General features: G+C 42.2%; 1 protein-coding gene across 1 annotated transcript in view; it reads right to left on the bottom strand.

The window, feature by feature from the left end:
* Nucleotides 1-20,788, bottom strand: part of TMEM178B (transmembrane protein 178B) — a gene marked incomplete at both ends in the record, with an annotated part of 221,598 nt that overhangs the window by 5,995 nt on the left and 194,815 nt on the right. The window contains one exon of the mRNA XM_080613809.1: nucleotides 14,130-14,267. Coding sequence (XP_080469935.1) covers nucleotides 14,130-14,267 — 138 coding nt within the window. The remainder of the gene's footprint in view (nucleotides 1-14,129; nucleotides 14,268-20,788) is intronic.

Genomic DNA, 20,788 nt, shown 5'->3' with positions numbered 1-20,788 from the left:
GCTGGCAAGCACCATGCTTTGCAACATGCAGAGGCTGCTGGCAGGTTTCTTTCATTCCCTACGGTACAGATACCCCAGGATGGCCCCGGCAGAGGATGAAGATTAAATGGCAAGGGGCACTGGGTGTCTGAGCAAACCTAAGTAACTCCATTACACCTCAGATTTACCAGATGACAAGAGACATAAGTTCAGTATCAAACTGTACCTCAGGCAGGTGCTTCTTAGTCTAGGCATTTTCCAGAGCTGAAGGGAAACTTGTTGGGTCAGGCTGGGCTTGCCTCACCGCAGGATATCTCCCTAAGCATGGGGAAACCGTGCACCACATTGCATTTGGTCTTTTAGCAACCAAATCATTCTGCCTCTCTCCATGTAAGAGTTGGTTTTTTTTCCAGTCAAAAAAAATCTAACCTCTCTCAGAAACAGAAGGAGCCTCAGAGAGTTTGTGGAATATTTCTTTTGTAGGAAACCTTAAATTGCTGAAAAGTCTTCAGAAAGACGCTCTTCAAGACAAGTGAAAATGGAGAACAGACACAGCACAAATTCAGTGCAGCCTTCTTCCACATTGCCTTTTTAAAGGCATGCACTCACATACCTTTTTAGTACTTTTGTTTGCTGAAGGCACTACTTAAAGAGCCATTGGGAGCTCTGGGCAATGGTGGTGGCTATCTGGTTTGGGTATTTTCCCCTTCAGATGCTGAAGAGAAGCCTATTCATGAATTTTTTCAAGTGACCAAAGGACCCTTTGGTTTTAGAACTTTGAGCTGTTTGTACTGAATGTGAACTGAGGATCTTTGCTGAAAAAGGCTCTGGGCTCTATTACTGTTTCTCTGACCTGATCTGTCAGAAACAGAAAAACCCTTTCTATATGTGCTAAGTGATACAGTTCTTGAGATATAATAGCCAGAAACCAAAATAAGATGCAATTGTCTTGTCAGTAAGGACCACTTAGTGCAGACCACCCCTACGAAGTTAACATCGTTCATGTAAATGCTTGCAAACAACAAACTACCCTGGCTCTGTACTGCCTTAAAGGATCACGTGCTGAAATCTTTCCTGCTGCAAAGGAAATACCTCTGCAGCCCCCAAAGGACATTGACATGACTTGCATTTCCATCCCCTGGAAGAGCCAGGTTGGGCAGAAATGAGGAGAGCCCTACTCATCTAGTTTCTGCCAGGTCCAGCTGCTTTTCTGTTGAATTTCCAGTAGCCAGATGGATTCTATCCAGGCAGATTAGAACAAGCAAGTGTAGCAATGATTTGTCCAAGGGGAATGTTATTTTTCTAAGTTGACAACTTGAGGAGCCAAGAAGGTGAATGTAAACCTTGCTACGGCCTCTGCATTTAATAAGATCTGCCACACAGAGAAATGTGCACCCCTTTCTCTCTGTAAAGAATTCTTTCTATTGAGCAAATCATGCCAATATTACTCTTCCTTCTGTTACATGTGAAATCTTCTTTCCTCTTTGATGCCAGGCATGCAAGGAACTCAGCAAACTGGTTTTGGTTTTGATTTGTTTTTTTGGGTTTATTTTACAAAAAAAAACCCCAATAATAAATGCCACTTTTGTTTTCATTGTCTTCCTTTGGCCTTGATGTATCTTGCCATTGGAATACAGATGGCAGCAACAGATCAAAGACCGGGTGACATTATTAAGGGATAAGAAACAACCACAGAATTTTAAAATGCATATAATTTGGTTTCCAGGGCTGTGGGTGGGAGAGTCTTTTGTATTTCTATCGGATCTGTCTCCCCAGCTTTGCTTCTACTTTAATTCACTTTCTGTCAGCCCCTCCAAAGATCAACTGAAGTCTGTGAGAAGCAAACTAGATTTAATGCCCCTTTTAGACTACGCTACGCTTTCTGTTCTTGTTACTCTAGAAGGTACTTGTAGGTTTCTGTCAGTACCTGCCATGCTGGTGAGGGAGAAACTGCAAGTCAGTATACCTGACTTCAAATGAACACACATGAATATGAACAGGTTTTTTTGCTGAAAAGCCAGAGTGAGCTGACTCTTTAATTTACTGCACACCAAGTTCAGAGAGACTGATTTAAGACTGAAAAACAACGAGTTTAGCAGTGCACGTACACTACTTGTCCTGGTTTTGCTCCAGATTATAAGATCTCTGCACCTCATTACGAATCTTTCTTCTCCATCTCCTAAATGCCAGTGCTCTTCTGTGATCAGGTACAATGTTGCCAGGATTGCTTGTGTTGGTATTTCTCCCCCAGCATGTAAGCACACATCTAGCGCATCAGAAACAAGCCAGAGGGGGGAAAAAAATTCGACACATTTGAAGGTTGACTTTGAAGTCAGCTGATCTTGTTTCCATGGAGATCAAATGCTATGGAGTTGACAATGAGTTCTCTCATTGTGCCTTTCCTTCCAGGAAAAAACCCACCTCTAAATGACTCCACCCTGCAGTGCAGCTGTGCTACTGATTTGAAAAACCTCTTTCTATATCCCACCCCCATTCTGTTATGGAGGTGTTAACTCCTAGGTCCCCACTTTTGGGGGCTAGGTCTGCCAGTATTGACCTAAAGGATCAGATAAATTCCCAAGGTATTGGAAAAAAATGAAAATGGTATTCTGTGAGAAGAAGGACATAACCCTGCTTTTGAATTTATGCTGTAGGAGATGCAAAGATGGGTGTTATTATTCCCCTTGAGGAGTATTATAACACAAAATTATAAAAGAGCATTCCAGTGGCCAGTGCGCAGTGGCACACAGATACCTGTACAGTGAAAGCAGGTGATCTTTCATATTCCCAGAGTCTCCTGTTCCCATTTCAGAATGAGTGCCAGCATTAATAGATAAATGCAAAACGTGTTCTCAGTGCACCAGTAAGCACAGAGAAGTACTAGAAGCAGAGATGTAACATGCTATCCTAGCTTTGCCTAAGATAAGCATAATGTATTGTGAGCCTTGTCATACCATCAACTGAGCAACTGCTTTCTAGCTTGCAAATGCTAAACAGGGCACCTTGGCGTCGTATTAAGTCCCCAAAAGATAACAAGGGGGCTGTCTGTTTGCATGGATCATTTCCCAAATGTTTATTTTGGGAGTGAAAATTGGAAATTGGATAATTTTCCAAAAGAAAGTGATACTAATTTCTAAAGGCTGGTTACAAATGGTTAGTTGGTCAGGATGAAGAAGCACTCCCAGCCCAGTCCGTATTTGTGAATATGTCCAGTGGACCTATATCCATATCTGGACATATATCCATCGGTGACCAGGCTTGAAATACAGAAGAAGGGCCACTCTTTAAGCCCTGGAAACATAGCCTGTAACAGAACGAAGGAACGTCATCTGCAACTCCATCTGTGAGGGATGCCACAAGCTATGCAGGAGAAAGCTGTTTGAAAAGAGGAACTGAAAATTCCTGAAAGTGATGGAAAAGGACATTTTTAAAAGCAGGCTAACTCTTATTACCTTCATATGCATGCACTTGGCTTTATTATATTTCTGCCAATGGGCACTAAGGCACAAAGCCTGCATGGCTGGTCTGAGCTCTGGGTCTCATCACAGGTCCATAAAGACCTTCATCAGCTCCTTTCTTGCCTTCTGCAACACCCTTGTAATGTTTTTGAGGGTTTTAAACAGTCAAGAGCCTTAGAGAGGTTTAAACATTTAAAAGCTATTAATGCTGTACATTAACTCAAGTTCATTCCAATTCGAGGCGTCAAATCACATTAGAGCATAATGCAAAATTTAACCAAAAGCACAAGTAGGAACAAAACTGTACGTGTGGTATGGGAGGCACGACAGAGGGGGGACCGGCCTTGTCGCCCTGAGGCTTGTTTCAGACTTTCATAACCAATTTATGGCATCTCTTGATACAAACCAGCCTTTGTCTCCATCTGGAGGTCAATCCACATAAATAAGTTCTTACAGTGGTCTGCAAGGAGTTTTGCTGAATTCTTAAGTTCCTCTCCAGTCATCACTAATTTAGTATCTCCTGCAGGATTAAAACATGATCAGCATCTCGTTTTTTCCAGATCAAACATATTTTGAATTATAAATACTTTTCAAACTGGCAAAAGGCACTATGCCTTTGTGAAAACTATATTTATGCCAAGCTTCATAGCTCAGATTACAGCCACTTATTGTAGACCTGTTTTTGTAAAGACTATGTGCTGTTTCTTAAGATCTGAATGCATACAGTTGTGCACCCGCATGTGCATTTGCACTTCCCTGTCCATACATACGAAAGATTTTATCTAAACTCTCTAATGCTATTCTTTTGGGGAAAGAAGTACAAGAAACCGGATTTTCAAAGACTCATGTTGTAGAAAAGAAAAAAATAAATATGACCATGGAAAATATCTTCCATCTTCAGTGCTGTCATGGATTATGTCACCATAAGCGAATATTCTGAAGTGTGGGTAGAGACCTTGATTGCAGAAATCCCAGGTGCCCTGTGAGACCCACTGTATTTCCAGATGAATTCCAAAGCATGTCTTTTACTTTCTCTTTTTGTTTATCTTTCTCTTTGCCTCTTCTTGGCAGCTGCTATGAAGGTACTTTGTAAGTGCCTAGGAGATGTCAATCACAGAGCTTTGCGTTACACTTGCTGTATTAAATTGCTCCATTTTTGTTTCTTAAATTATTCAGCAGCAGAATGATTATTTTGAGATGGCAGGACCAAATTGTGTAGAATAAACACTCTTATTTTCTTCAGCTATGTGCTATTTTCAAAGTACAGTGAGTTAAATTTGGGACTCAAATGACTCAACAGCTGGTAATGATCCATTGCTGCAAATACACAGATGCCTCAGTTGTCATCTATTAACATATGCACAGCACAGGCAAAGGAAGCACAGCACACAAGCTTGGGGATTTTGAAGACAAGACTGTCTGTGGAGGTGGGGAGTAAAAGAGGATACAGACACGTACAGCATGTCTGTACCCACAACTGTGCTGCATGGGCTCCCAAGCCCTGTTTTGAAGACTCACTTTCTAACAAGGTCTGCACAGTTTAGTATCATCCTGGCTATCAGCTCCTGGACACAGTGAGCAGTGCTCTGGCAGCTGCTGGGCTCTAGCAGGCATTGCCCAAAGCCCTAAGTGCATCTTTGTCCCCTCAGCATCTTGCGACAGACCTGCTTCAAGCTTGATATGGCTGGAGCAAGAGAAACCCACCCAGTATAAATGATCAGTTCATCCTCTGGCTCTGGGCTCATAAAGCAGTTTGTTGCCTTATCCCTGGACAGAGGGAAGGCATATTTTGGAAATACTTCTGAGAAGGGAGGAGAATAGAAATGATTTATAAAAGGTTGTTTCTCCCTAGATTAGAATATAAAATCAGAATGAACTCATAACATTTGTAAGTGGGTTGTTCTTTATTTCTTTAATAAACATCCTTTAGTGCCTATCTGAACTAAAGCATTAAATTGCGCCAGCACACCTACATAACTTTATTTTTTCTTCCCTCTCATACATCTTTCTTGCCTGCTTATCTCTGCCATAGCAGCCAGCACTGGAAAGAGTAAGTGTTCACCTCTGCTCTGGGAAAAGGCTTAAAGCTTTTGTAACCCTGACCTAAGTCCCGTGTGTATGGACGAGCTGCAAAGAGCAATGTCTCCAAAGCACTCTTGGGTAGATCAGACGAAACTCACATCAGCAGCAAAAACGGAGCTGGCAAACGGTGCTTGAATCCCTTAGATTGGAAAATCATCATTGGAGAGGAGTCAGGCAGGGAGGATGAAAGGAATTTCTGATGTTTCTGAAAGCAAATGCTGGGGCAGAAAATCAGAGAGCAACAACTCCATAGCACTGTTGTATGTGTACAGCAAGACTTTTAGACATTTCAGAGCCAGTGAAAAAGGGAATTTCAGAATCCCAAGCAAAGCCCCAAGCCCAGTATTTCATGCAAAAATGTCTCTAGGCAAAGACAAGACATGAGCTGCTGTGTGACACTACAAGTCTTTTTATTACAGATCTGCATGGCAAAGCTAAATCACATGAATAAGGCCATTTAACAGCTGGAATAATTTCCAAATAGACTAATTAGAGACTGAATTATTAATGGTAAAATTTATAATTGGCTCAAAGCAAGGTTACAGCAAGAAACACGCTTGACTTTGCAAAGAATAATGAATATTTGCAAGACTAGTAAAATTATATGCTTCTCTAAGGAAACTGTTAGGAAACGGGGAAAACCCCCTAAAGTGATCCTAAAGTGCATGTCATAAGACAAAACTGGCAGAGACCAGATAAGAGTGAAGAGAGAGGGTAAAACAGTAAACAAGTGCAGAGATAATTTATTGCATTTATTTGCAGTAAATTTGGAACAAAATAAGACAACGCAGTAGTCTCTTCCCAGAGGGCTGCCTTGTTAGGCATACAGTAAACCCCCTCTCTACTTCACAGAAATGTGTTCTCATTGCAAATTACAGACTTACAAAAGAAAATACATGAATGTGCAGCTGAAGGACAGAGCTGTGATAAGTGCCATTTTATAATGGCGTTCTCTGTTGGTCTTCTAATACATCTACAAAAGCAAGTGATGTAGCTTTGGCCAGGGATGTAATCTGGCCAGGGATAATTTTGTGCTGAAGCAAGTACCAGAGCAAGATGTTGGAAGTGCCACTTTATATTTCCAGCTGGGACAAGACAGCAGTTCATCTCTAGCACCAGCTAGAGAAGGGGAGAAGGCAACCACTGCCAAAACACTGGAGCATGCCACCATGGGGCAGCCCTTCCACCCCACTTTCCTTGTGGCAGGCACTGATGTGGAGGAAAGGAGTTTTGGAGCATTTAGGTACAAAGTCAGCCCAGCCCTGGAAACTAGAAACAAAGCAAGCCACATGATGTTTTAAAACAGCTGACTGAAATGAAATCAGAGCTGAACTGGGGGAACAACAAACTATCAGAGTTTGCCTTTAAAAGCTAATTTTATAAAGTGAGTACAATAATAGAAGGTGTGGTAAGGTTCAATTTGCATGGCTGTGGAAGGACAATTAACCTAGCAAAATCTGAGATGCTGAAGCAAGAAAAAACTATGAATGAATGTACTGGAGAGCTGGTGGAAAACCCAATGGTTTAGATGGATATATAGCTTGACTGTTTATCATAGAATCATAGAATGGTTAGGGTTGGAAAGGACCTTATGATTGTACAGAAAATATTCTCAAACACATTGATGAAGAACTAAAAGAAGGGATTCCTGAAGATACAGGAATTTGCCTTGGTACAGTTGCCAGTGTGCCAGTTCACAGCATCCCAGGTTTATGGAGCTGGAAGTAAAACTGAAATTTGACCTTGACCTGGCAAGAGAACTAGGATTCTGACATTTGCAAGTAGTGTTACAGATGCTTCTAAGGTTCTAGAATTATTATAAAGTGGCAAAATTACTGGATGACATGCCCAGCATGGAGCTTTTACTGGTGCAAAGATTTTCAATCATTTCATGCATTTGCATTTAGAGAAAATGCAAGAAGCTGTAAGAGGATGTGCTTGGAGTAATGTATAATTTGAGTATGACCCACTTCTGTAATAGAATTAAACGGTCTCAAATACGATGCACAAAATGAACTAGTCTTAGTGAAACTGTCCTGGAAGCTAGGGACCAGGTTAGGAAAGCTAAGGCCCAGTTAGAATTGAACTTGGCTAGAGATGTGAAGGATAGCTGGAAGGGATTCTACAGGTATGTAGCTAATAAAAGACAGACTAGGGACAATGTAGGCCCCCTCTGGAAGATATCGGGAGAACTGGCTACCCTGGATTTGGAGAAGGCTGAGGTTCTTAATGACTTCTTTTTCTCGGTCTTCACTGGCAAAGTCTCTGACCGCACCACCCAAGTCTTGGAAGGCGAACGCAGGGACTGTAAGAATGAAGACCCCAGGCCCACTGTAGGAGAGGACCTGGTTCAAGACCATCTTAAAAACCTAAATGTACACAAGTCCATGGGACCTGATGAAATCCATCCGCGGGTCCTGAAAGCGCTGGTGAATGAAGTTGCTAAGCCACTGGCCATCATATTTGAAAGATCATGGCAGTCAGGTGAAGTTCCCGACGACTGGAAAAAGGGAAATATAACCCCCATTTTCAAGAAGGGGAAAATGGATGACCCACGGAATTACAGACCAGTCAGTCTCACCTCTGTGCCTGGCAAAATCTTGGAGCAGATTCTCCTGGAAGGCATGCTAAGGCACATGAAAAACAAGGAGGTGATTGGTGACAGCCAGCATGGCTTCACTAAGGGGAAATCCTGCCTGACCAATTTGGTGGCCTTCTATGATGAGGCTACGAAACTGATGGACAGGGGCAGAGCAGTTGATGTCATCTACCTGGACTTGTGCAAAGCATTCGACACTGTCCCACAGGACATCCTTGTCTCTAAATGACAGTGGGATTGAGTGTGTCCTTAGCAAGTTTGCCGATGACACCAAGCTGTGTGGTTCGGTTGATACGCCGGAGGGAAGGGATGCCATCCAGAGGGACCTCAACACGCTTGTGAGGTGGGCTGATGCCAACCTTATGAAGTTTAACCATGCCAAGTGCAAGGTCCTACACCTGGGTGGGAGCAATCCCAGGCACAGCTACAGGTTGGGCAGAGAAGAGATTCAGAGCAGCCCTGCAGAGAAGGACTTGGGGGTGTTGGTCAATGAGAAAATGAGCATGAGCTGGCGGTGTGAGCTCGCAGCCCAGAAAGCCAACCGTATCCTGGGCTGCATCGAGAGGAGCGTGACCAGCAGGTCGAAGGAGGTGATCCTGCCCCTCTACTCTGCTCTTGTGAGACCTCACTTGGAGTATTGTGTGCAGTTCTGGTGTCCTCAACATAAAAGGACATGGAACTGTTGGAACAAGTCCAGAGGAGGGCCACGAGGATGATCAGGGGACTGGAGCACCTCCTGTATGAAGACAGGCTGAGAAAGTTGGGGCTGTTCAGCCTGGAGAAGAGAAGGCTGCATGGAGACCTCACAGCAGCCTTCCAGTATCTGAAGGGGGCTTGTAAGCTTGCTGGGCAAGGGACTCTTCATTAGGGACTGTAGTGATAGGACAAGGGGTAAGGGGTTCAAACTTAAACTGGGGAAGTTTAGATTGGATATAAGGAGGAAGTTCTTTACTGTGAGGGTGGTAAGGCACTGGAATGGGTTGCCCAGGAAAGTTGTGAATGCTCCATCCTTGGCAGTGTTCAAGGCCAGGTTGGATGAGGCCTTGGGTGACATGGTTTAGTGTGAGGTGTCCCTGCCCATGGCAGGGGGTTGGAACTAGATGATCTTAAGGTCCTTTCCAACCCTATTCTATTCTATCCTATCCTATCCTATCCTATCCTATCCTATCCTATCCTATCCTATCCTATCCTATCCTATTCTAAACATAGCAACAATCCCAAATGGAGAAACTTTTGAGAAGAGAAATTCTCCCACCTTGCAGGATAAAAGGTACAGGAACCTACGCAATAGTCCCATCGTGCAAAATGAGGTCAAACCCACTAAACATAATTTGCAGTATCCATCTGTCTCTGTACAAGATGAGGGACTGAAAAAAAATCCTACTGTGGTCAGGTAAATGCTGTTGCTCAAGATAAGGAATCACAGTACGAAATCTGCAGTAAATACAGAAAATTATGTAAAAGAACTTTGGAAGCCGTAAGAGACCTGTGATTGCTGTTGATAAAGATACATTTGGACTAAACAGAAAAGATGAATTATTAATAGTTTTTAACTTGTTACAAAACATGCCGAATAACAGTGTAAACCACACTCTAAATCACAGTTTACATGTCCTGGATTCCAGATGAGCTAATACCAGATAACGGCCTGCATTTTGCTAATGACTTATTTCAGTAATTCGTGTGAGAAATTACATCAAGCACACTACAACAAGTGCTTATTAGGCACTGCCACATGGGCTAGCAAGAATACAGTTCCGTAAATATAATAAAGAACCAGAGGTCTAAGGCAACCATGTCTGGTCTTGTTAGATTATCACAGCACATTTCTCAGTGCTCCACTGATATTTCCTGTTCAAATAATTATGGGCAATAAGGGACAAAACCCATAGATATGGTAAGCCAGCAGTGTTTAAACATTACAGAAGAGCTATTTGTCTAGAAATTAAAATAGAGCAAACGCTACACACAGAGACAAGACAAGTGGTGTTGCAAATGGAAGGGAAAGTTAGATTTCAGGCTGATTATATAGCTACCAAGTTAACACAGTCTCATCTGCAATTAGGTTAATTGTCATAAGCCTGCCTCCTAAAGCATTTTTCCTATTATTGGACCAGAGAAAAAGTTAGGCACTCTATGCATTTTGAGGACGAATAGGACAATATGATGACAGCATTTATGTTGTGACAGAAGTAACAGCTTTGTATTCAAGCACCGTCCAGCTTGAAGATTCAAATTAAAAGGTTTGTTGGCTATGGAAGGATTGCCTATGTAACATGACACAGCCTGCAAACAATGATAGCTACTGACTTTTAGATTAAATGGCAGTAGTTGTGTATTTTATTAACTGATTGTTTCAGTTTGTAGATGTAACTTTACGTACTTTTGCTGTTAAAAGAAATCAGGAAAACTATAGAAGTTGCCATTGAGTTATGCGAAAATAAGAGAGAGAGTAACCTTTTGTAAACTTGACCCATGTGTCTATGCTGAAGCAGAAAATACATCTCAGCTCCTCCCAACACATCTTTATTAGAAATATCATGCATCTTGACAGTATTTGGTAGATAAAATAATCTGATGCCTCTCATTACAATTACTTTCAGATTCCAACTGCTGTATCTTGTTATTATTTTGTCCATGCAAAGATCATGCTCCTATCAGATGGCTTCTCCTTGTATAGGTACTTCCGCACTGCATTCAAGTCAGTTATAAACCTTCTGCTAAATAGTTTCAAGCAATGGGCTTTTTGTGGCATGGTGTGCTTTTCTTGGTTTTTGAGACCTTGAGTCATTCTTGCAGCTCTTCTGCAAACCTCTCCTTATCTTTCCACATCCTTCTTTAGCTGAAACACCAGATTAGGATGTCCAGAAATAGTTTTGCTTTGCCCAGAGATAACCCCACCTCATGCTTTTATTGTATATTCCCAGCAAAACTGGCACATTTAGCAGCTGTATTGTGCTGAGAGCTGCTGTGCAGCTGGATGATCCCAGCAACCATGATGCCAAAGACCTTTTCAGAGCTGCTGCTTTCTGAGAGGCAGCCTCTCATTCTGCAAGGATGACTGACACTTTTTGTTCCCAGTTGCATGACCTTGGGTCTGTCTCCACTGAAATGTGTATTGTTTGAGCATACCAAGATGGCTTTGTAAGCTACGGGTGACCCATTCCATTATGCATGGTGACACTGGGTCTTGTTTCACCTGAAAACTTTTATCAGCTACCTTTCAAATTACTGACAAACAAATAACATTAAGCCAAAATGTAATCTCTGCAGCTGTACTAGAAACTCTGCCATATATAGTGATAGTTTACAGTTAGTCAACAAGATTCAGCTAGTTTCTAATAAGTTTAAGTTTTCTGTATTTATTTAATATAGTCCTAATGTTTTAATCTGAATGTTGTGCTGTAGTAAGTTAAATACCACACAGCTATCTGAGCATATTAAAGCAAAATAGCCCATGTGCAAACTAAGCTTTTAATTACATAACAAATACCAAGCTAATTTAGCAGACCCATTGCCCATAAAGTATCGACACTCACAAGAAGACATCCACACATAGACCAGTGTGTGCTTGCACAAGATACTAGCAGATTTCAAATGTGTTTGTGGTCATTGAGAGCGCTAATGTCTATGTCATAGAATCATAGAATAGTTAGGGTTGGAAAGGACCTTAAGATCATCTAGTTCCAACCCCCCTGCCATGGGCAGGGACACCTTACACTAAACCATGTCACCCAAGGCCTCATCCAATCTGGCCTTGAACACTGCCAAGGATGGAGCAGTCACAACCTCCCTGGGCAACTCATTCCAGTGCCTCACCACCCTCTCAGTTAAGAATTTCTTCCTTATATCCAATCTAAACTTCCCCTGTTTAAGTTTGAACCCGTTACCCCTTGTCCTGTCACTACAGTCCCTGATGAATAGTCCCTCCCCAGCATCCTTGTAGGCCCCCTTCAGATACTGGAAGGCTGCTGTGAGGTCTCCACGCAGCCTTCTCTTCTCCAGGCTGAACAGCTCCAACTTCCTCAGTCTGTCTTCATACAGGAGGTGCTCCACTCCCCTGATCATCCTCGTGGCCCTCCTCTGGACTTGTTCCAACAGTTCCATGTCCTTTTTATGTTGAGGACACCAGAACTGCACACAATGCTCCAAGTGAGGTCTCACGAGAGCAGAGTAGAGGGGCAGGATCACCTCCTTCGACCTGCTGGTCACGCTCCTCTCGATGCAGCCCAGGATACGGTTGGCTTTCTGGGCTGCGAGCTCACACTGAAGCCGGCTCATGCTCATTTTCTCATCGACCAACACCCCCAAGTCCTTCTCTGCAGGGCTGCTCTGAATCTCTTCTCTGCCCAACCTGTAGCCGTGCCTGGGATTGCTCCGACCCAGGTGTAGGACCTTGCATTTGGCATGGTTAAACTTCATAAGGTTGGCATCAGCCCACCTCACAAGCGTGTTGAGGTCCCTCTGGATGGCATCCCTTCCCTCCGGCATATCAACTGAACCGCACAGCTTGGTGTCATCGGCAAACTTGCTGAGGGTGCACTCAATCCCACTGTCCATGTCACCGACAAAGATGTTGAACAAGACCGGTCCCAACACCAGTCCCTGGGGGACATCGCTCGTTACCGGTTTCCAGCCGGACATCGAGCCATTGACCACAACTCTTTGCGTGCAGCCATCCAGCCAGTTCTTTATCCACCGAGTGGTCCACCCATCAAATTGATGTCTCTCCAATTTAGAGACAAGGATGTCATGTGGGATAGTGTCACCAGCACCAACAGCACTGGAACATAAACTTGTTACTCGAGTGCTTAAATCCTCTTCTGGGACTACAGAAGCTTTCCTGTATTTCACACACATAGCTGTGTCACACCACAGTAGAGATGAACAGGTAACCAAATGTGTTGAAGTGATGCTCTGCCTGTGGGGGCAGTGCTGCATTTGGGACTTAACCCTCACACCCTTCATTTCAAGTGTGCTGTGAAACCTGCTGATGGCAGGAAGTTGCATGGTATCTGTAGTAAGAAAGTCTGAACTATAACAGGGGAGATGTAGTTTGACCTTGAGGGCTGGCGCAGTTGAAATAGGAAGAAGCTCAAAAGCACAGAGTGCCAGGGCATGTGTCTGGGGAGCAATAAACAGAATCTCTGCTTGAAAATGGGAGATCATCAGCAGGAAGTAATAAAGAATAAGAAAGGCCTGTATGTATTATCCAGCTGAAGGATGACTGCAGATCTCTGGTGTGACACGGCATGAAGAAGGCAAATAAAACCACAGAATACTTCAGGCAAGGGATTTCCAGCAAAGAAGGGGAACCATCACGTCAGTCATACAAGGCATTGATCAGACCTTGTTTGGGAATGGTCCTTCTCATCCGTGTTTGAGAAGTGTGAGTACAAACAAAAACAGATGGCAGAAATGGCTGCTGGATTGATACCTGGTCTTACAGAGAAAAGCCTACAAGAAATAGCATAAGTAAAGTGGGAAAAGGAAAACAGAGGATACCACTGCTTTTCACAGGTACACCAGAGAAAGGAGAAAGACACGTAAACTAAAGGTTACATTTGACTCACGAACAGCTCACAAGGAACACATATAGGTTAAAACTTTGAGCACAATTTCTAGGTACCAATGTGGCTCAGTACGAAACAGGATAATTGTGGGAATAACATCTGCATGATCTTCAGATTTTTATTACTAAATTTATTAAGCCTATTAAGTTTAAGGGTGATAGTATTTCTTGCAGCAGCAGAGCATTGGACTAAATAACTCAAAAGGCCCTTTTCAGCCCTATGACTTATAAGCACTGTTTTGTGATAAAAGCAACATGTAGTGACAATTGGTTTATCCTTGATGTACACCAGAGGAGTTTGGAATGAAACCAAGTCCAGATCACCGAAAACAATTCTGAAAATGTTTTCAATGACTTAGAAAAGGAGGGGTATGTGGAAATAGTGAACATTAAAACAACAAGGAAAGCACATATCTTCTTCAAACACTAACACACTTACCTCCCATGAGGAAGAGAAGCCCTGCCACATACTGCATAAGGCCTCGATCCCAACAGCACCCCAGCACCCCAATAATCCATCCAAAGAGGATGATGGCCACAGCCATGCCCATGAAGCCAGCTGTCATCCTGCGCAGATCTGCAGTGGGGAAGACAGAAAACCAACACGCGTGTGAGCAGTGATAAATAGCCATCATCGGAGGTTCCTAACAACCTTAACCCAAAATGCTGCATTCTGAAAGGTCTTCAGCATGTGTTGGCATAGAATGATTTGAGTAAGGATAGTTCAGAAGGAGGACAGTCCATAAATTAAGGTACTAACTTGTGCTAAAGAAAGAAAATAGGTGACCATTTCACCACACAATGAAACTCAGTGCAGATGCACCCAAGGGACTTGTGACAATTTGCTCAGGAATGAGAAGTTGTAAAATAGCCTCAGTGCAATGCTGTGCCCAATACCTCTAGTCTCTGGGTACTAGCACAATGTCTGTTTAAATCCTACCTTTTCATCTCTGTCCATTACTCCACCGCATCCAATAGATGTACCTGCTCAAACTGATATGCAAAGTGGTCTCTATGCTTTGCTCCAGCGCAAACATGGGGAATCACCTTAGTTCTGACCCATTGTATGATCTTGAGCAATCCACTGAGCACCTCTGGGCCACGTTTTCCCACGTGTAAGTCGGGACATAGTGCCTCACTGTGTGCGTGAAACCTGGTACCTGCAGGATGGTGACACATGCAGATACTCTGGTGTCAGAGATAACTGCAGATACACATCTGGGGCATAGGACACTTTATTGCCCTCTCTTGTATCTAGATGGTGATCTTGTTAGATGATTTCTGGTGAGGATGTTCTTGAGTGCTCCAGGGAGCACTGAGAGGAGAAGAAGGGGAGGTGGCTGGAGTGAAGCATTTTGTGCTCTGAAAGTGAGGACAGAGTACTATATCTGATATGGGTCTATGGGGCTTACCTGTATTTATTTCACAAATAAAGGAAAAAGATCCCCAAGACCTAATGCAAGGAACTCTCAAATTCAGACCTGGCTGTATCGCATATTTGCCTTCTGCAAAAAAGATGCATGTGATGGAAAAAAAACCCTTCCCAGCTGTGTTGGATGTGAAACCTGGGCAGGGAGACCACCTGGCAACCGAAATCACAAGGACTGTGAGAGCTAAAGAGCATCTTTACACCCTCAAATAATGGAACAGATGGGGCAACCTTCACTAACATTCGGTTATTCCCTGTTCCCTCTCATGTACACATAGAAAGTTCAAGCACTGATCTGTCAAGAGTGTATGTGCAGGGAAAATTCCAGCCAAGTCAGCTCAGCAAACATTTGTTTCCTTCTTGAAACTTTTTTCTTTTTTTTAAACTTGTTTTGCATAGCAATGATTTCTTTCTTTTTTTTTTTTTCTTTTTTTTTTTTTTTTTAGGAAACAGAATGCTCATGACAGGGGGAGGAAGATTTGACAACTGTGACTCATCACCAGTCTCTGTAGAAGCTCTTCTCCTTTGACCGTTTCTCAGTTTTGATACTTTTTACCTTTTTTCCACAGTGGACCTAAAGTACCATGAATACCAGCAGTGCAGCTTCAGCGAAATTTGTGAGCAGTGATAGATTAGCATCATCAGAGATTTATAAAGCTCCTAGTCCAAAGTGCTAAGTGTCCACAATGTCCATCAATGTGTTGGGACAGAATGATTTGATTCAGTGGAAGGTTTACTCAGGGCTGTGTTCGTTACAGAAGTTCTCATGCAAGACTGAGTTGCAGAACGCAACCCATCCACTGAAACTATAACTGGTTCTGTCGATTGTCACTGGGTTTTCCACGGAGTCCCTCTGGCAATGTAAAGATTACCAGGACTTCAGCCCACCAGTGACCAGGGCCCATTAACAAGACACACATCTTAAAATCTATATTTTTATCTTAGGTTTTGTGACTGTCCCACTGGAAAAAAAAACAAACAAAAACTCCCCACAAAGTATCTGAATATGTTCAAGGAGGTCTAGTGCAGAAAAAAATGCATTGTTTCCTGTGGAAACTTGTAATTCCCACAGGCAACATCTTCCTTGGTAATTTCTGAGAGTGCTTTCTAGAATAAGCAGTAAATGTTAGAAAGCATCTTTGACAGCAGAGTGTCTTCTTACTTTTCTGTTCATGAAGGCCTGGGCTCAATTTGAAAGATAGATAGAAACATAAACTGTTTACTGTTTCCTATGTCATCTTCAGTAACAGTACAACACGTCTCTCAGAAGCGTTGCACAGCTGTTTGTGTCAGCTCTGCAAAACCCTTGCATTTTAACTTGTGACTGCTGACTCTAGGTAACAGCACTTGCTCATCCTAATGGAAACATATCCTAACAGTCTGCTTTTAATGAGCTGGATTTAAATAGATTTATTCAGCTGCAAGATGTCTGTAACTCCTCAGACCTACTCCAGTGACTAGCTGATGGAGGTACTTTTCATAGGTCCCAGAAGGGATCAAAGTATCCCCACGTTCTATATACCAAACTAAGGAAGAGGTTTTACCCCAATAAAATCAGTGTGAGTTTTGGCATTGAACAGAAGAGTTAAAGTAGCAGGACCAAGATTTCTAGGCCAAATTCTGAGGTTTGTTTCACTTGACCTCTCTTCCCGATGGAACCTGAAATTCCCTAACAACACAGCAAAATACATCAGCATTGTCACTGGGCTTACATTATCTCTTGAAAAATACAGAAAGCTAACCTCTGACAGGCACTTAATAGCATACACAAAGAAATAATCAAAATGGCAATTCTTTATGAAATCTTACTTCTCTCAAGTTCAGTTCATTACCCTCAGGGTATTTAGTGAGGAGAAGACCAGGGAATAGGAATCTATATTGTCTGGACACCAACCGCTATTAGTGGTACTTTTAATGATTACTTTTCTGTTGGTGTGGAGTTCCACATGGAAAGGACAGCAGAACAGCAAAGATTTGCATTGTTTACTGAGGCAATTTATAGATTCCTTCTACTAATTTAGGAGGAAGGGACACCATAAAATAAAAAATAGCTCATCGGTACAGATTGATGGGTTTTGTCTGAGTTTGATTTGCCCTGATAGACCTTTCCTGAATACATTCTGCAAAGGCAAAAAGGGTCATACCTTGTCATGTAACACCACTTTATGACATTTCAACACATCCTGGATTTGGATTTATTACTTTTATGAAATAGCTTTTATTTATTTTTCGATTATGAAATGAATGGTTCTCTGCACTCTTTCTTTGAAAGCCTCTCTGAGTAACTACAGCATCTCAAGATCATGGAATGACAATCTCAATCAATGGAAAGAGTGAAAAAATGCATTGTTGAACCTTATGAAGCCACCTGGGAGCTGCAACAGCAAACACACCTTATCTTAGCTCAGTCATATGCACTGCTTGGTCATTCTACGGCTGATCCCCTCCTGGATAGCCAACCCAAATCCTCACACTAGAAAAGTGCACAGATTGCAGGGTTACTATGAATCCCCTTTCTCTACCATCTAGTAATCCAAACCTTTAGAAAAGTACCTACAGGATGCAAGTAAGGAAGGTATTACATTGCTTGTTCTGTAAGACCTATAAGACAGAAGTTGATTTTCAATGCATTGCTTGTATGACCACTAGTTTCAATGATTTACTACATGGATTTAGATACCACCATCACTTGCGGCTGAATGTGCAATATTATCTTTCCACTCTTGTTTTAGAAACATCATCTTCATCCTGTTTTTATATTAACATATTAAAAGCTATGTGTGAATATCTTTCCCTTGGGACTACTTTCCATGCCTAGCACTGCTACAGATGCTGTTGCATGTAGTAGGCAGGGAACTTATTCCAGACTCAAAACCAATGTCAATCATCAGACAAGGAGTACAGGCATCATGCACATGTAAGCTAGAAACAATAAATTTCTTGATTGACAACACTGGAGAAGGGACAGGGAGTGAAGTATTACTGAAACTGAAATGGTAAATCTAAAAGCCACAAGCTTTGTGAATTGTGATGAAAAGAGAAATATTAGCATTTTAAACAACCTCCTTAAAACGGAGACACATTCTCATAAAACAACATGCATTTCCTAAAAGCATTTTAGTCTTCCACTACAGAATATTGGCTCTAAAGGTTTTCTGAAGATAAAGAAAGGAAGAAGAGCTGATTAAGATCAGTTTATTTCGAAGCAGCATTTGGTGAAAGGTTCTCTCTGTCAGTTTGCAAATGCCCCTGCCCTTCATTTCACCCTGATATCTGTCCATCTGTTTTTGTTATGAGCAATAAAGTAATTCATGCTGGTTGTCACATCATGGAAGAAGTTTCACACCCCAGCAGCTGCAAACATAACATGTTCTGAATCAGTGCTGCATCTCAAAATTTTCGATATGCCTTTTTGACTTCCGATGTTCTGTCCTCTTCCTTGAAATTGCAAGTCATCTTTCCAAAGCAAGGGCTCGGTTTCCTTGTTGATATCTATCTTCCTTTCCACAGAGGAGTTTAATAATACTTCAAAAATATTAGAGATTTCTTTGCTTGCAACAACACATGCAGGAAGGAAAATATGAGCCTTTCATGAAAGATGGGGAAACCAAGATGAGAACAGTCAACCTGCCCATGGCTACATGGAATATTTGTGTAGGAGCCTATAATTGAAATTATACTATTGGGCTTTCTGGACAGCCTTTTAACAGCACAGCACTGCTTTTGCTTTCAGAACTGTTTGTTCTCAAGAGTTTGTTACCACGTCAAACTGCAGCACTGGCTATCAGACTGTCAGAAAGTGCAACACTGCTACAAATAGTGTTTCAGACAGTCCATCCTACATCTTCTCCTTTCTTCTCCCAATAGAGAAAGGTCCATAAGGACTAAGGACCTTAAAGTCTGTATCCAGAATATCCAGAATGGTTTAGGAGACATTCTAGATATAGTGCCATTCTTTCCTGAGATGTCCTGACAAAAGGGGAAAACAAAAACAAAATCACAAGTGTATGTCTGTGCCGCTCTAGAGCCAAATGTCAGAATCTAGTATTACCACAAACAGAAATAGACTGGAACAGCATTATTCTTTAGCATGATCCTTCATTGCAGGTCACTTTGATCTATACTCTCCTGTGTTAGATCCATTCTCATTTGTTCTTACCAGTGTGGGATTAAAAATATTTGTGCTTGAAAAGAGTCTAAATCACTTGTTTTTTCATTTTTTTCCAAACAAATATATGCATTGGAAATTGTTCAAGAACTGCACGCAGCCCAAGAGCACAATTTGCCAGATTTCATTAAGCTTTGTTTAAATGATTTCTCTTACAAAGAATCAGAAGCACAGAGGCACCTTTTCCAGACATCATCTGTTCTCTTACCTCACCTCAAAACTACAAGGGGGGCAAGATGTAAAATTGGACAGATGTGTCTTACTGGATGCCAGTCCTGGCAGCTCGCAGCTACAAAGAACAAGTGAGGATTAATGCCAGTGATTTTGAGTGGCATCTTCTGCCTCACGATTCTCTCCGCACAGCTTAAGACTAGTTCAGATGAGGTTGGCAAGTAGAGGGTGAGGCTTTAATCTTTTCTTTCTGCTTCAGGTATGGAGAGATAAGAAAAGAAATATGTATGAGTCTACCTGAGACTCAGTTAAATCTCAGAGTGCCTTTTACTGAATCATGTGGCAACTCAGTCTTCAGCGTAAAGATTATTCTTAATGCAATCACAATGAGTACAACCCACTTCAACAAAAGTAACAGTGGATTATATTTTTATGTAAGTACTCTGCACTAGACAGTGACTCAGAAATACGTCTGTCACAAACACATACACTAAACCACAACCCTCTCAAAGCTGAGAGAAAGAAGGCCCTTCACAGAAAGAAAAATAATCACACTGGAGGGTTTAGATGAGCCTTAGTATCACAAGAGGTGCAATGGTGTTTATGAGATACATGCATAACTTCTAGCCCAGGAAATCCCATGAAATTCTCTTGACTAGGTTTTGCTGGTGGTGTGACAAAGTGTTAAGTGTTTGGTTGCCAGCATGTATGAACTTACCTATACGGAAATGCCGATAGCAAGCTTCAAAAACTGTCTGTGGTCTGTGCTAGTCAACATATCCCTCAAAATGGGATGTAGAATGAATGTCCTTACACATGATTAATTCTTGTCAGGACAGACCATGTATCTGGATTTCCTACATCAGAATTCTTAAGTGTTCTTATGAAAACAGAAACAATTACAAAAGGAAGGTGCCACCTGTGCACTGCTAGCACTTCCACCCGCCTTCATAGGAAACTCCACAACTTCAGAGCCAAGTGAGCAGTTCAGCACAGGAGAAATGAAGTCGTGTCTTCTACAAAGGCTGGCACTTTCAGAGGTTCATGCTGACAAACAGCAAGCTCCACATGACACTGCAATCTACTGTCTCATAAAGTACTGGGGGGGCTGGGGGGGGTCAACCCAGACCAGGACATGCATTGGTGCGTTATTCTTTGAAAGCAATTCCTCCGGTATTTGGGAAAATTAGCAGGGCCTAAGAAATTCTCCATTTCTGCAGTGGCTGAAAGCACTTGCCTTTTGCTCATGTAGAGCAGAGAGGAGACAAAAGAGAACCCATAGATGATAAGGAAGAGATTTAAGGATGCAATAGAAAACAAAGGAAACAAA

The sequence above is a fragment of the Psittacula echo genome (assembly GCF_963264785.1).
Source record: "Psittacula echo genome assembly, chromosome: 1".
In the NCBI taxonomy this organism is placed as follows: Eukaryota; Metazoa; Chordata; class Aves; order Psittaciformes; family Psittacidae; genus Psittacula; species Psittacula echo.
The sequence above is the reverse complement of the archived record's forward strand: the minus strand, read 5'-3'. Positions and strand labels throughout refer to the sequence as shown.